The sequence below is a fragment of the Sphaerodactylus townsendi genome, linkage group LG06 (genome assembly GCF_021028975.2).
Source record: "Sphaerodactylus townsendi isolate TG3544 linkage group LG06, MPM_Stown_v2.3, whole genome shotgun sequence".
Taxonomy (NCBI): domain Eukaryota; kingdom Metazoa; phylum Chordata; class Lepidosauria; order Squamata; family Sphaerodactylidae; genus Sphaerodactylus; species Sphaerodactylus townsendi.
The window spans coordinates 78,673,272-78,685,583 of record NC_059430.1 but is presented as its reverse complement, the minus strand read 5'-3'; the positions used below and the strand labels follow the sequence as shown (position 1 = coordinate 78,685,583).

Sequence of the window (12,312 nt, the reverse complement as noted above, 5' to 3'; positions counted from 1 at the left end):
CCATTTTCCCTAGCTATGCCTCTGGTTCAGAAACCCTCAGAATAGTACTAGAAGCAGCACCTCTAGCTTCTGTAGATATTATGGCAGTTCGTAGGCAGCTGCAATAATATTTCTAGCCTTCACGTCTTGATTTTTGCCAGTAAAAGGCAGAAGACAGGCAGTGTTCTTTCTAGGGCTGTTTTCACCTTTGACAAGGAATGCATTGAACCACACCAGGTGGCTACTATCAGGCAGCTTGATATATGCGATGTGAATGATTCACCAAGGTCTGGTTGCTTGCTGCTGTTCCACAGCAGCCACCCCACAAATGCCACTGTTATGGGGTGGTTAAAGTTTCAGGCTGGGATCTAAGACACCCAGGTTGACAATCTGCCACAGAAGCTCAGTTGGTAAAATAATTGTTGGGAGGGAGCAGGAAAAGGAGAGGCTATTGGTGTTGTCCCTTCCGTAAAAGATTGAGGAAGGAGGAAATTAGATGTCCTCTACAAATCCTTGCTGGTTGTTACTACCTATCTGTTGCATTGTGGAAGTACTATAGCTACTTTTTAAGGCTAATTTACAATTTGTACATTATGAGTTATTTGAAACAGAAATGCAGTACTTCTGCAGTGAGTCTTAAAGTGTGTTGTGAATTCTGGAGGTTATCCAATCTAAACTGTGCTATAAAATTAATTCATTTCAGGGCCTCCATCTAGCTAACTATAAAGCATTTTTTTCTACTCTGCTGTGGCTTGAGGAAATCCATGAAGAGATGGAAATGAAGGATTTTGCCTTGAGTGGAGTCTCTTTGAAAAGGAATGGGAACTTCCTGGTTCTTGATGTGCCTGGGGTCACAGAGGGTCGCCCTCCTTTAATCACAGGTATGCCTTTTTGTATATTGCAATGCATATTGTACAATAATACATATTGTAATGTACTGTTAATATTGCAGTTAGCAGAGTAGTATTCTAGCCACATTAACATTATTGGCAGCTGATACCAACTATACTTCATTATTATAAAATAGCTTTTTCTTTTCCAGTCTGAAATATAGTAGGGCTTAAAACAAAATCTTAACCCATGTCTCTCTTAAATGGAATCTGTTTGTATTAAGCATCCCAAGTGTACACACGTGACTGTAGTCTTTATTTCACAAAATAGCTTAAAGATGTTAAAATTGCCATTTTAGGCTGTCAAGAGATTTTATTCTTTGAAATCCAGACCTATTGGAAGGGTTCTGAAGCCGTAGATCAAACTATTTCTTAGAGTATTTTTATGGGAGATGACAGGAACATGCTGATAATTTTTTAGCATTAATTTTTATTTTTAAAAGTTATATCCTACTTTTTCCAAAAGATCTCAAAATCACTACATAGTATCCATAGAGCAACAGTGATTGATCAATTCAGGAAAACACCAGCTGGATGAAAAGATTCATCTAACGCTGGATTTAAAGCAATAACTGAAGCCCTGAAAAACAGAACTTTACTTTGTTAAGATTTGCTTTAAGTTGTAAAAAGAGGGAAAGGTTTCACGTGTGTGTTCTAAATTAGGTGACAAAGTGATATTGAAGACCAGTGATTACTTGGAGCAAGTATGTTATATTGCATGTGTCGTTGAGGTAAGCTGATTTTGCTTTGTTTATTCATGCCCTGCCTTTCTCCCCATTGATTACCCACGTAGTTTACATTGTTCTACTCTCCTCCATTTTATATAGACAGCAACTCCGTGAAGTTTGTTAGACTAAGAACATGTGACTGTCTCAAGGTCACCCAGCAAGCTTCCATTGCTGAGTGGGCATTTGAACCTGGGTCTGTGAGATCCTAGTCTGTCACTCTAATCAGAACACTATACTGGGTTTAAGGGTGTGATGGAAAATAAATTCCAAAAATGATCATCTTGAGATTTTGCAGGTAGCCCCTTTTTCTTTAGAATTAATTTCATTAAGAGGTCTCTGTTTCTGGGTTCTGTCAATTTCCAGAATTAAATGCTTCTGTTGAAGTTCATGTATAGAAACATATTTTAATGAACATATAATAGTTTTAGAAAGTCCAAAGTTCAAGCTCTGCCTTCCTCCTCTTACATCTAGATTCATGAAGACGAAGTTACTCTAAACCTTAACCAAGAGTTTGAGCAGGCTTATAATGGTGAACCCATGGATGTGGAGTTTGCTGTTAGTAGGTATGCACCGTCAACTTTGCAATGAATGCAGAATGCTGTGTGGTACAAATATATCCAGTTCAGAAGATTTGGGGACGTTCATTCTGAATCCTCCATTTGTATTCATGGTAATGGTTTTTATGCAGAGGAAAAAATAGATGACCCATCTTTAGGTTGTCTTGTGTGTGTCACTCTAGTGCACAGGTGTCAAACTTGCGGCCCTCCAGATGTTGTGCACTACAGTTCCCATCAGCCCCTGTCAGCATGATGCTGGCAGGGGATGATGGGAACTGTAGTGCATAACATCTGGAGGGCCGCGAGTTTGACACCTGTGCTCTAGTGCAGATGGAGCGAATCGATACCAGATAAACATGGCCCCCCAGATGTTCATGGACTACAATTCCCATCAGCCCCTGGCAGCATGGCCAATTGGCCATGCTGCCAGGGGCTGATGGGAATTGTAGTCCATGAACATCTGGAGTGCCATAGGTTCGCCACCATGGTTCTAGTGTCTCTTTGTGAGTAGGAGGAACAGATGTGGTGTTTCTGGAAAAAGTAATGCATGGCTCCTGAGGCTTCCATGTGCAGAGCAGTATCAGCTTAAGGGCCTTGTTCTTGTTAATAGACTAGCAACATTGTACATAAAGATGACAAATCTTCAGTAAAAATGAGATCATCCTAATTTAGAAAACCTTTTAAACATAACAGTTTTTTTCCATCCTTAAAGAAATGTTGGACAATACATTGTATAATTGTTTTTAGCTGCTACAGTTGAAAGGAAAGTTCTGGCTTAAGGTGTTTGTGTGACTTTGTAAATACAGCAGTAGCTCAAATACATTGATTGTGCACTCCATTGTGAGTTCTGGAAACATTAATTTTGGCTTCTGATCTTTTGATAGGACTACTTTCAGGAGGTGCCATTTTTCAGTGGAACAAGCCATCCATCTGCACGAAAAGGGTAAAGTATGTCTTCCCCTCTAATGAATGGAAGACCCAGCCTATACTAAACAGTCCCCATATGGAGGCTGCTTGAAACTACTTCTGCCTAAGGCTACCCCATTCCCCACTCTTTAAGTGTCAACTCTATAGAGCTAATCAACTTAGATGGGAGAAGGGAATTTATTCAGCACTGCTCTGGAAGGGGATATCTTCAACATTTTGATGAATAATGATCCTGTATGATTTGATCCTATAATAATGTGGTTATGATCCTGTATGGTTTGGACTAAATCTTGAAATTCTTGTTGACATTATTATAGAGTGGCAGGGATGCTTACTGTTCTGTTTAGTATAGAGAGATACAATTTGAGGGGAATTAGATATTATGCTATATGTAAGACATAGCCTGCCCTTCCTCAGTGTGATCTTCTGTGCAGACTTACATGGGTCTGCGCATGCACAGGGCTGCCACAATTGAAAACTGTCAAGCTTCTTAGAAGGCTCTGGAGCTCTCCCAAATGTTCCCCCACCCCACCCTGTCCCCTTAGATTCAGAGGAAATCTTCCTGCACAGAAGTCACAAGGTACCGGGCAGGGGCAAGCATTCCACTCAGTTCTCTTTCTGCGACTTGAGGACATGTCTAACTGTGCTGCTCATTAGGTCAGTGTTCTATTTCTGACTTGCTTTTCCATCATGGAGTCCGGAAGAGTTCTTCTAAAAAAGGGTTCCACTTGTGGTGCCAAGATGGCAAAAAATGACAATCACTCCAATTGTCTTCTCTGATCAGAAGGGCATGTTCCTGCTTCCTGCAAGCCCTCTGCCTCCCTCACACCTCAGGCCAGGATGGTGAAGTCATCTTGATTGAAGGCAGCCTTTTATGAACTTTCTTTAGCCTCTGATCCAAGTGCTAAGGTGATGCAGTCATTGAAGCCATCAAAGTCTTCTGCATCCCTTCCTGAGGGAACCCCACCTTTGGCTACAGCTTCAGCTAAACAGTTGGTGCCCGTGGAGAGATCACCACTTGGCTTTTCCAAATGATATTGGCAGCGATCCCCCTCGTCCTCCTCTTCGCTGTTGAAGAGAACGGAGAGTGGCTGCACTTGGCACAGAGGTTCCCTTCGTCACAGTCGACCGGGCTCATCAGCTCAACATGGCTAGCATCCATATTGTCAGATTTTTTTCCACTGTCTCTGGCCTCTGCACCAGTAGGGGTTAATCTTTCCTTCAAGAACCTCCTGTACATACCTGGTCTTACCTGTTCTGCTGGCAATTACTTCTTCTCTCCATTCTGATCCTGGGCACTCCTCCACCCTGAGCACTATCAGTGCCAAGAATCAGGCATCCAGGGTTCAGTGCAGAGGTTTCTCCACTAAGCCCATTGCGTCTTCAGCCATGCTTGCAACCTCCTGTGCACCATCCCACAGACTTTCCAACGATGATGTTATGTTGGTTGAGTCTCATTCTTGGGACAGACTAATTGCCACTCAGCAGACTTCTTCACATCACAACCATTCTTCCTTGTCATGTCACTCCAGTTTTACGGGGTCCTCTAACTCTCAGACTCAGCACCAGACTGCCTCTCGGACTGAGCGCCAGACTCGGACTGCCTTCAGCCCTTCCCCAGACCATATGTTTTCTTATCCGCATGGCTAATGTTCTGGGTCTTTCCATCAATACTCAGCAACCTGGGCGCAAGGACCCGATAGTGGACGTGTTGCATGCTGCATCCATAACCCAATGTGTTAGTAGATGCCCTGCAACACAAATTGGACTTAAATCCATTCTTTCTAAATCCTGTTCTTGCAAAGTGGGGCACATCCGTCCATCAGTGTGTTCACTTCTTGCCTCAACAAGAGACTTCCTATCTGTTGCTCCCAGATTGGTCTCAGTCCAGGGGAGACATTTTCCAGTTTCAATGGACAGGTGCTTTCCTGTACCCCCCCCCCCCCCCCAGCCCCTTGTAACCAATACAATTACTCAACTCCACTCTGACAGGCTTCAGGTATACTGATTGCTCCCTACTGGCTCAGATGACCATGGTTTCCTCTGTTGGACAAGTTGTCCAGAGGGACAGTACACATTTCCCTCCAGCTGAGGACCTCTTGCTGATGGGTCCCTCGCGCTGCAGCAGTATAACTTCCCTGCATCTGGCAGCCTTTCTTATCAGCCCCTGGCCGCATGGTCTGAGAGGGTTAAAAACGTCCTGTTTTCTTCTAAGAAATCCTCCACTAGGAGGTCCTATGAAGCTAAGAGGTACCATTTCTCTGATTGGGCTAGTTCTCAGGGGATAGACCCTGTTTCCTGCTCCATGCCTGCTGAATTCAATTATTTACTGTTATTAAAATACTTGCAGTTATCTAACTCATCTGTTAAACTCCATTTAGTAGCTATTTCAGCTGTTCATGTTGGGATCAACTCCTCTACCTTGTTTTCCAACCCCTCTTGTTGCAGATTTCTTAAGGGCCTTTCTAATTTCTACCCACAGGTTATGCAGCCCTTTCCCCAATTGAGCCTTTTCCTAGTGCTGACTCAGGTCGTGGGCAACCCTGGTCACATCAGCATTGGATATGCAATCATACAAAGTGGCGGTTTTGGTGGCAATCATGTCAACCTGCAGGCCCTGCTGTGTGACCCCCCATTTTTGAAATTTCATCTGCGTAGAATTGTCCTTCATCCCAGTTTGACATACCTTCCTAAAGTAGCTTCCCCTTCCACATGTCCCAGGACATTGTCCTCCCTGTGTTCCATCTTAATCCCTCCACAGAGTGGGAAAGGGTGCTGCACTCGATAGACCTTGAGCTTTGCTTCTCTATTTGAACAGGAACAGACCTTTCAAAAAGGGCAATAATTGAATTATTTATTTTTCAGGGTCATCAAGGGATACAAGGTGTCATGTCAGACCATTGCACACTGAATTACCAAGGCTATATTAAAAGCATATGCCTTGGCATGGGTGGATTGCCCCATCAGAGTTCGGTCACATTCCACTAGAGCCCAGTCTGTATCAGCTGCTTTTCTGATCAGAGTTGACATCGCTGATATCTGCAAAGCAGCTATAAGGGCCTCCTCTGTGGTATTTGTTCACCATTACACTATGGACATTGCTTTCAGACATGATTCTACTATGCGGACAGCTGTGTGGCAAAGCTTGTTTAAATAAAATACAACCATTTCAGTCTTTTTTTCTGGCTTCCTGTGTCAGACTGAACCTTTTTTGCAGCCTCACCTCACCCCCTTATTGGATTTTCGCTTGCTACTCTCCCATATGGGTCTGCACAAAAGACCACGCTGAATAAGAGCAACATTGTGCTTACCTATTCTCAGGTCTGTGCCATGCTTGGCCTGGCAGTTCGCATGTACACAGCCTTGGTGCAGAAGGCCCAGCTATTATCATTTCCCAAGGCCATGGAGCCTTTTATTTCTTGCAAGTAACTAGCTCAGGGATCTGCAACCTGTGGCTCTTTCAGCCTTATACTGCGGCTCCATGTTGCCTGGAGGTCGGAGGGTAGTGTGGGTGTGTCCCTCCAGAGCAGCTCTGGAAGGAAAGGTGAGTGGAGGGGCAGAATTGGAGGCAGCTCCGTGCGTGTGGGTGCTTCTTTTCACGTCCCCTCCACTCACCTCTCCTTGCAGTGCTGCTCTGGAGAGCTGGAGGGACATGCCCACACTGCTCTCCGATCCCTGGAGGTCAGAGGGTAGCGTGGGCGTGTCTCTCCAGAGCAGCTGCCATCCCCCTCTGCCCAACGGACCAGGGAGATGCCTGCTCCGTCGGGTAGAGGGGGTTTCCCTGCCTGGCACTGCTGCCTCCTGTAGCACAAGAGGCAGCGGCACTGGGCAGGCTGCAGCCGCCATCCCCCCCCTCTGCCCATGGAGCAGGCGGCTGCCTGCTTCGTCGGGCAGAGGGGGTTTCCCTGCCTGGCGCCACTGCCTCCTGCAGCGCGAAAGGTGGCAGCACCAGGCAGGCCGCAGCCGCCATCCCCCCTCTGTCGGGCAGAGGGGGTTTCCCTGCCCGGCGCCTCCGCCTCCTAGCGCTGGAAGGAAAGGTGAGTTCAGGGGCTGAACCTCTCCGGCTCGGTAGATATTTGGTGCCGTGGAAAACGGGTCCAAATGTCTCTTTGGGTGGTAAAGGTTGCCGACCCCTGAACTAGCTCAATAGTGCTTAACTGTTTCTCCTTATCTGCCTTCCTGAGGGAGCAAACTGCCTGGCCCAAAAACAATGTGTTTTTCTCACTGTCCTTTCACGTGCTGATATTATGGGAATGCGAGGGTGGGGGGATTCTGGGTTGAGTCAAACTAACCTACAGGTATATACCGGGAGCCAGAGAGCCAAACCCCAGTTTCAGCTATCTGGCTGTTGGGCTGACACAGTTCTAATAAAGCTCTTGAACCGTTCTCAAGACTTGTTATTGACTGGAGTAACAGACCCTTACACCTGTAACTGTTGTTCATCTAGCGGTCTTCTGTGCAGGCGCACATCCCTCCCTCCTTCCCCTCTGTGGTCTGCTTTGTGTGCTCCCTCTGGCATAGTGGTTGCAGTTCCACAGCGGTGAATGGAGAACTGAGGGGAATGCTCTCCCCTCCCCTTTGTACCTCATGACTTCTGGGTGGGAACTCTTCCTGCCTTGGAGGGGAGGGGGAGCATTTGAGAAAGCTCTAGAGCCTTATAAGAAGCTTGATAGTCTTCAACCATGGCAGGCTGCACGTGCGCAGACCTATGTGTGCATGCACAGAAGATCACTCGACGAACAACAGTAACAGGTCAGTGCAACATTGTTCTTTTTATCCAAAACTGTATATAAAACTTCTTTCTATACTCATCAAAGCCAATTTTCCAAGTGGGCTAATATCTAAATGTCCCTGATACCATGTCTGTTGCAAATACTAGCTGTTTTAGTGAACACATATGCAGACTGTATCTATGTCCGTACATCTGTTTGTAAGGAAAACCTAAATGTTCAGTTCCAGTGCTGTACATGTGAATATATCGCACCGAGGATACCCCTCGGGGAGGTGGGGGGCTCCTTGTAGTGGGTGATTCGATCATTAGAAATGTAGAGAGTTGGGTTTGTGAGAGGCGTGATGACCGCATGGTGACTTGCCTGCCTGGTGCGAAGGTTGCGGATGTCACGCTTCGTCTAGATAGGCTTTTAGACAGTGCTGGGGTGGAGTCAGCAGTTGTGGTCCACATTGGCACCAACGACATTGGGAAATGTAGCCGGGAGGTTCTGGAAGCTAAATTTAGGCTGCTAGGAAACAGGTTGAAGTCCAGGACCTCCAAGGTGGCATTCTCAGAAATGCTACCCGTTCCACAGCGCAGAAAGGCCCGAGCTAGTGGGCAAAGCGGAGATACAGGGATCTCAATGTCGTGGATGAGAAGAAGATTGGTGTAAGGCAGAGGGTTTCAGGATTTGTGTCAGGAACTGGGGAACCTTTTTTGGGACAAGGTAGGCCTGTACAAAAGCGGGATGGGCTTCATCTTAACCAAGAGAGGAACCAGGCTGCTGGCGCTCAACATTAAAAAAAGGTGGCAGAACAGCTTTTAAACTGATCACTGGGGAAAGCCGACCAGGAGCTGAGGTGGACTTCGGTTCGGAATACAGTATCTATGGGGATGCGGAGACAGAGAGGGAGGTTTTTCTAAATCAACCACATACATGGCGAGGGAACATAGCAATGTGCATGTGACAAGGGATAGTGTCTGCAAAAGACTTGGAGGGTAAAGCACATAAATTCCAGGTTAAAAAAAAAAGGACAGGAGACAGAATTTATACAGGTGTCTCTATGCTAATAGTAGAAGCATATCTGACCTAAAATGGGGAGCTAAGAGTACAGAGTTTTGAAGAGGGACTTTGATATAGTGGGCATTACAGAGACATGGTGGAATGAGGAGAACCAGTGGGATACTGTTATATACCAGGCTACAGGCTGTTCTATAGGAAGGGATAGGACAGGGCGCATTGGGGGTGGAGCGTTGCCCTTTACATCCAAAAGAGAGCATAGTATCACATAAAAGCCAGACAATGCAAGGGGAAGCTGGTTCCCCTACAGAATCACTGTGGATATCAATACCAGGTGTGAAAGGACAGTTTAATATTAGGAATATATTATCGATCCTCCTGACCAAGGAGTGCACAAGAGGATTCTGGAGATGGAAAAAAGAAATTAGTGAGGCCAACAAAAACAAAATGTAGTGGTAATGGGTGATTTTAACTATCCCCCCATATAAACTGGAAAAAATGCATGTTCAAGGTCATAGGTAAGTGAGAGAGAGCATTCCTGGATATGCTAAATGACTGTGGTTTAGAGCAAAGATGGTTGTGGAAAAAAACCAACCAGGAGAGGTGATCCTAGATCTAATTCTATGTGGGACCCAGGACCTGGTGCAGGAAGTCAGTGTTGTTGGAGCCGATAGAGACACATGCGACTCACAATGCTAAGTCAGATTCAGTATCTCCCAGCATGCAAAACAAGTGGCAACTACTAATGTAGTTACATTCGCCTTCCAGAAAGGGAAATTTCTCAAAGATGAGGGGATAGTGCTTGGGAAGCTGAAAGGGAAAATCAAGAGAGTCAAAACTGTCCAGGATGCTCGGAGGTTATTTAAAAACACAGTAATAAAAGCTCAGCTGGAATGTGTTCTACAGGTTAGAAAAGGCAGCACCCAGTCCAAAAGAAAGCCACAAAAAAACATGGTTAACAAGAGAGGTTGAGGAAATTATCAGAAAAAAAAGAAAAATGTCTTTTAGAAAATGGAAGTCCAGTTTGGCTGATGAAGAATATGAGAGGGAACACAAATGAGTGGCAAAAGAGAAGCAAGTTAGCAGCTGTAAAGGGAGGCAAAAAAGGATTATGAAGGAAAGGCAGCGATGGCTGCAGAAGCTTATCGGGCTAATTGACCAGCAACAAACAAAGTTCTTCAAGTACGTCAAAACCAGGAAGCCAGCAATGGCAAAGCGGTAGGCCCAAGTTAGATGACAAAGCGAAACAAAGGGTGTGCTAAAAAAGATGGCAGGGGAGGATTGCAGAGAAGCTGAATGAATTCTTTGCATCTGTCTTCACCCAAGAAGAGGAGGTGAGGAACATTCCTGGCACCCGAACCAAGCTTCTTGGGAGGCGAATCCGAGGGAACTAAGCGAGAAGATAGTGATAGACAAGGAAGAAGTTCTGGCAGCCATTGATAAACTAGAACAATGTTACCAAATCCCCTGGCTCCAGATTGCATTTCACCCAGAGAGTTCTTAAAGAGCTCAAGCATGAAATTGCTGATCATCTCACTTTAATATGCAACTTATCCCTGAAATCAGGCTCCATCCCTGAAGACTGGAAGATGGCCAGTGTCACACCAATCTTTAAGAAAGGATCACAGAGGGGGGGACCCGGGCAGAATTACAGGCCAGTCAGTTTGACATCTGTTCCTGGTAAAATTAGTAGAATCTATCATTAAAGATAAAATTATAAAACATGTAGAAAAGCAAGACCTGCTGAGAAAAGAGTCCCAGCATGTGGCTTTTGCGAGAGGCAAATCCTGTCTTACACAAACTTACTAGAGTTTCTTTGAAAGGGTGTAAACAGGCATGCTGGACAAGGGGGGTGAACCGGTGGACATTGTCTACTTGGATTTCCAAAAGGCTTCTTGACAAAGTTCCTCACCAGAGACTGTTGAGAAAACTCAGCAAATGAAGGAATAAGAGGGGAAGTCCTCCTATGGATTAAAAAACTGGATTGGAGAAACAGGAAACAAAGAGTGGGTGTAAATGGGAAGTTCTCACAATGGAGAGATGTCGGGAGTGGTGTGTCCCCAGCGATCTAAGTTTTGGGACCAGTGCTCTTTAACCTATTCATAAATGACCTGGAAGTAGGGGTGGGTAGCGTGGTGGCCAAGTTTGCAGATGATACCAAATTATGTAGAGTTTGGTGGAGAACCACAAAAGGATTCTGCGAAAGAGCTCCAAAGCGGACCTTGATAAATTAGGTGAGTGGGCTCCAGAAATGGCAAAATGCAGTTCAATGTAGCAAAATGTAAAGAGTATTGATGCACACTTAGGGCAAAAAAAAATCCAAACTTCACATTAACACTGCTTACAGGGGTCAGTGCTATCAGTCACAGACCAGGGAAAGGGATTTAGGCATCTTAGTTGGAAGTAGTTCCATGGGAATGTCAACTCAATGCATAGCAGCTGTGAAAAAGAAACCAAAAACTCTATGCTTCCAGGGATCATTAGAAAAGGAATTGATAATAAAACTGCAAAGATTGTCATGCCCTTATATAAAAGCAGGTAGATGCGAATTCCGCACTTGGAGTACTGTATGTCCAGTTCTGAGTGGCCGCATCTCAAAAAAAAGGATATTGAGGAGATAGAAAAGAGATTGCAGAGAAGGGCAACAAGGATGATTGAGGGACTGGAGCACCTTCCCTATGAGGAGAGGCTGCAGCGTTTGGCTGACTGCTTTAGTTTTGGAGAGAGGAGCCAGCTGAGGGGATATGATTGAAGTCTACAAAATTATGCATGGGGTAGAAAATGTTGACAGAGAAATTTTTCTCTCTTACAATACTAGAACCAGGGGGCATTCATTGAAAATGCTGGGGGGAAGAATTAGGACTAATAAAAGGAAACACTTCTTCACGCCAACGTGTGATTGGTGTTTGGAATAATATGCTGCCACAGAGGAGGGTGGTGATGGCCACTAACCTGGGATATGGCTTTAAAAGAGGGGCTTGGACAGATTTATGGGAGGAGAAGTCGATTTATGGCTACCAATCTTGATCCCTCTTCTTTGGATCTGAGATTGCAAAATGCCTTAACAGTCCCAAGGTGCTTTCGGGAGCAACCTTAGCCATGATGAAGGCAGCCATTGCATTCACCTCCTGCATGTGAGCTCCCAAAGGCACCTGGTGGGCCACTGCGAGTAGCAGAGAGCTGGACTAGATGGACTTTGGTCTGATCCAGCTGGCTTGTTCTTATGTTCTTATGTTCTTATGTTCTTATAACATGGAAATTAAGCAGCTCATGTATAAATAAAAATCAAGCGTACACTATACATGGGTTCACTGCAACTCATGAATAGAACTCCTGTAAATCTGGCATAAAGCATCTTTTTCCCACCCCACCTCCAACATTTTTTTCACTTGATGAGAAGTTTGTCTGAAATGATTCCTATGTATGTACTAGCATGGCTAGTCTTTCTATATGTTTCTGTGCTAGTTCAGCCAGAAATGCACAGATTGATCTTTTTAAG

The 12,312-nt window shown here is 45.1% G+C and overlaps 1 protein-coding gene across 1 annotated transcript in view; it reads left to right on the top strand.

Moving 5' to 3' along the window:
* Nucleotides 1-378: 378 nt before the first annotated feature.
* LOC125434360 (RNA helicase Mov10l1-like) overlaps nucleotides 379-12,312 on the top strand; it is a 33,102-nt gene continuing 21,168 nt past the window's right edge. The window contains exons 1-5 of the mRNA XM_048499630.1: nucleotides 379-389; nucleotides 683-860; nucleotides 1,533-1,600; nucleotides 2,069-2,160; nucleotides 3,039-3,097. Coding sequence (XP_048355587.1) covers nucleotides 752-860; nucleotides 1,533-1,600; nucleotides 2,069-2,160; nucleotides 3,039-3,097 — 328 coding nt within the window. The 5' untranslated portion in view covers nucleotides 379-389; nucleotides 683-751. The remainder of the gene's footprint in view (nucleotides 390-682; nucleotides 861-1,532; nucleotides 1,601-2,068; nucleotides 2,161-3,038; nucleotides 3,098-12,312) is intronic.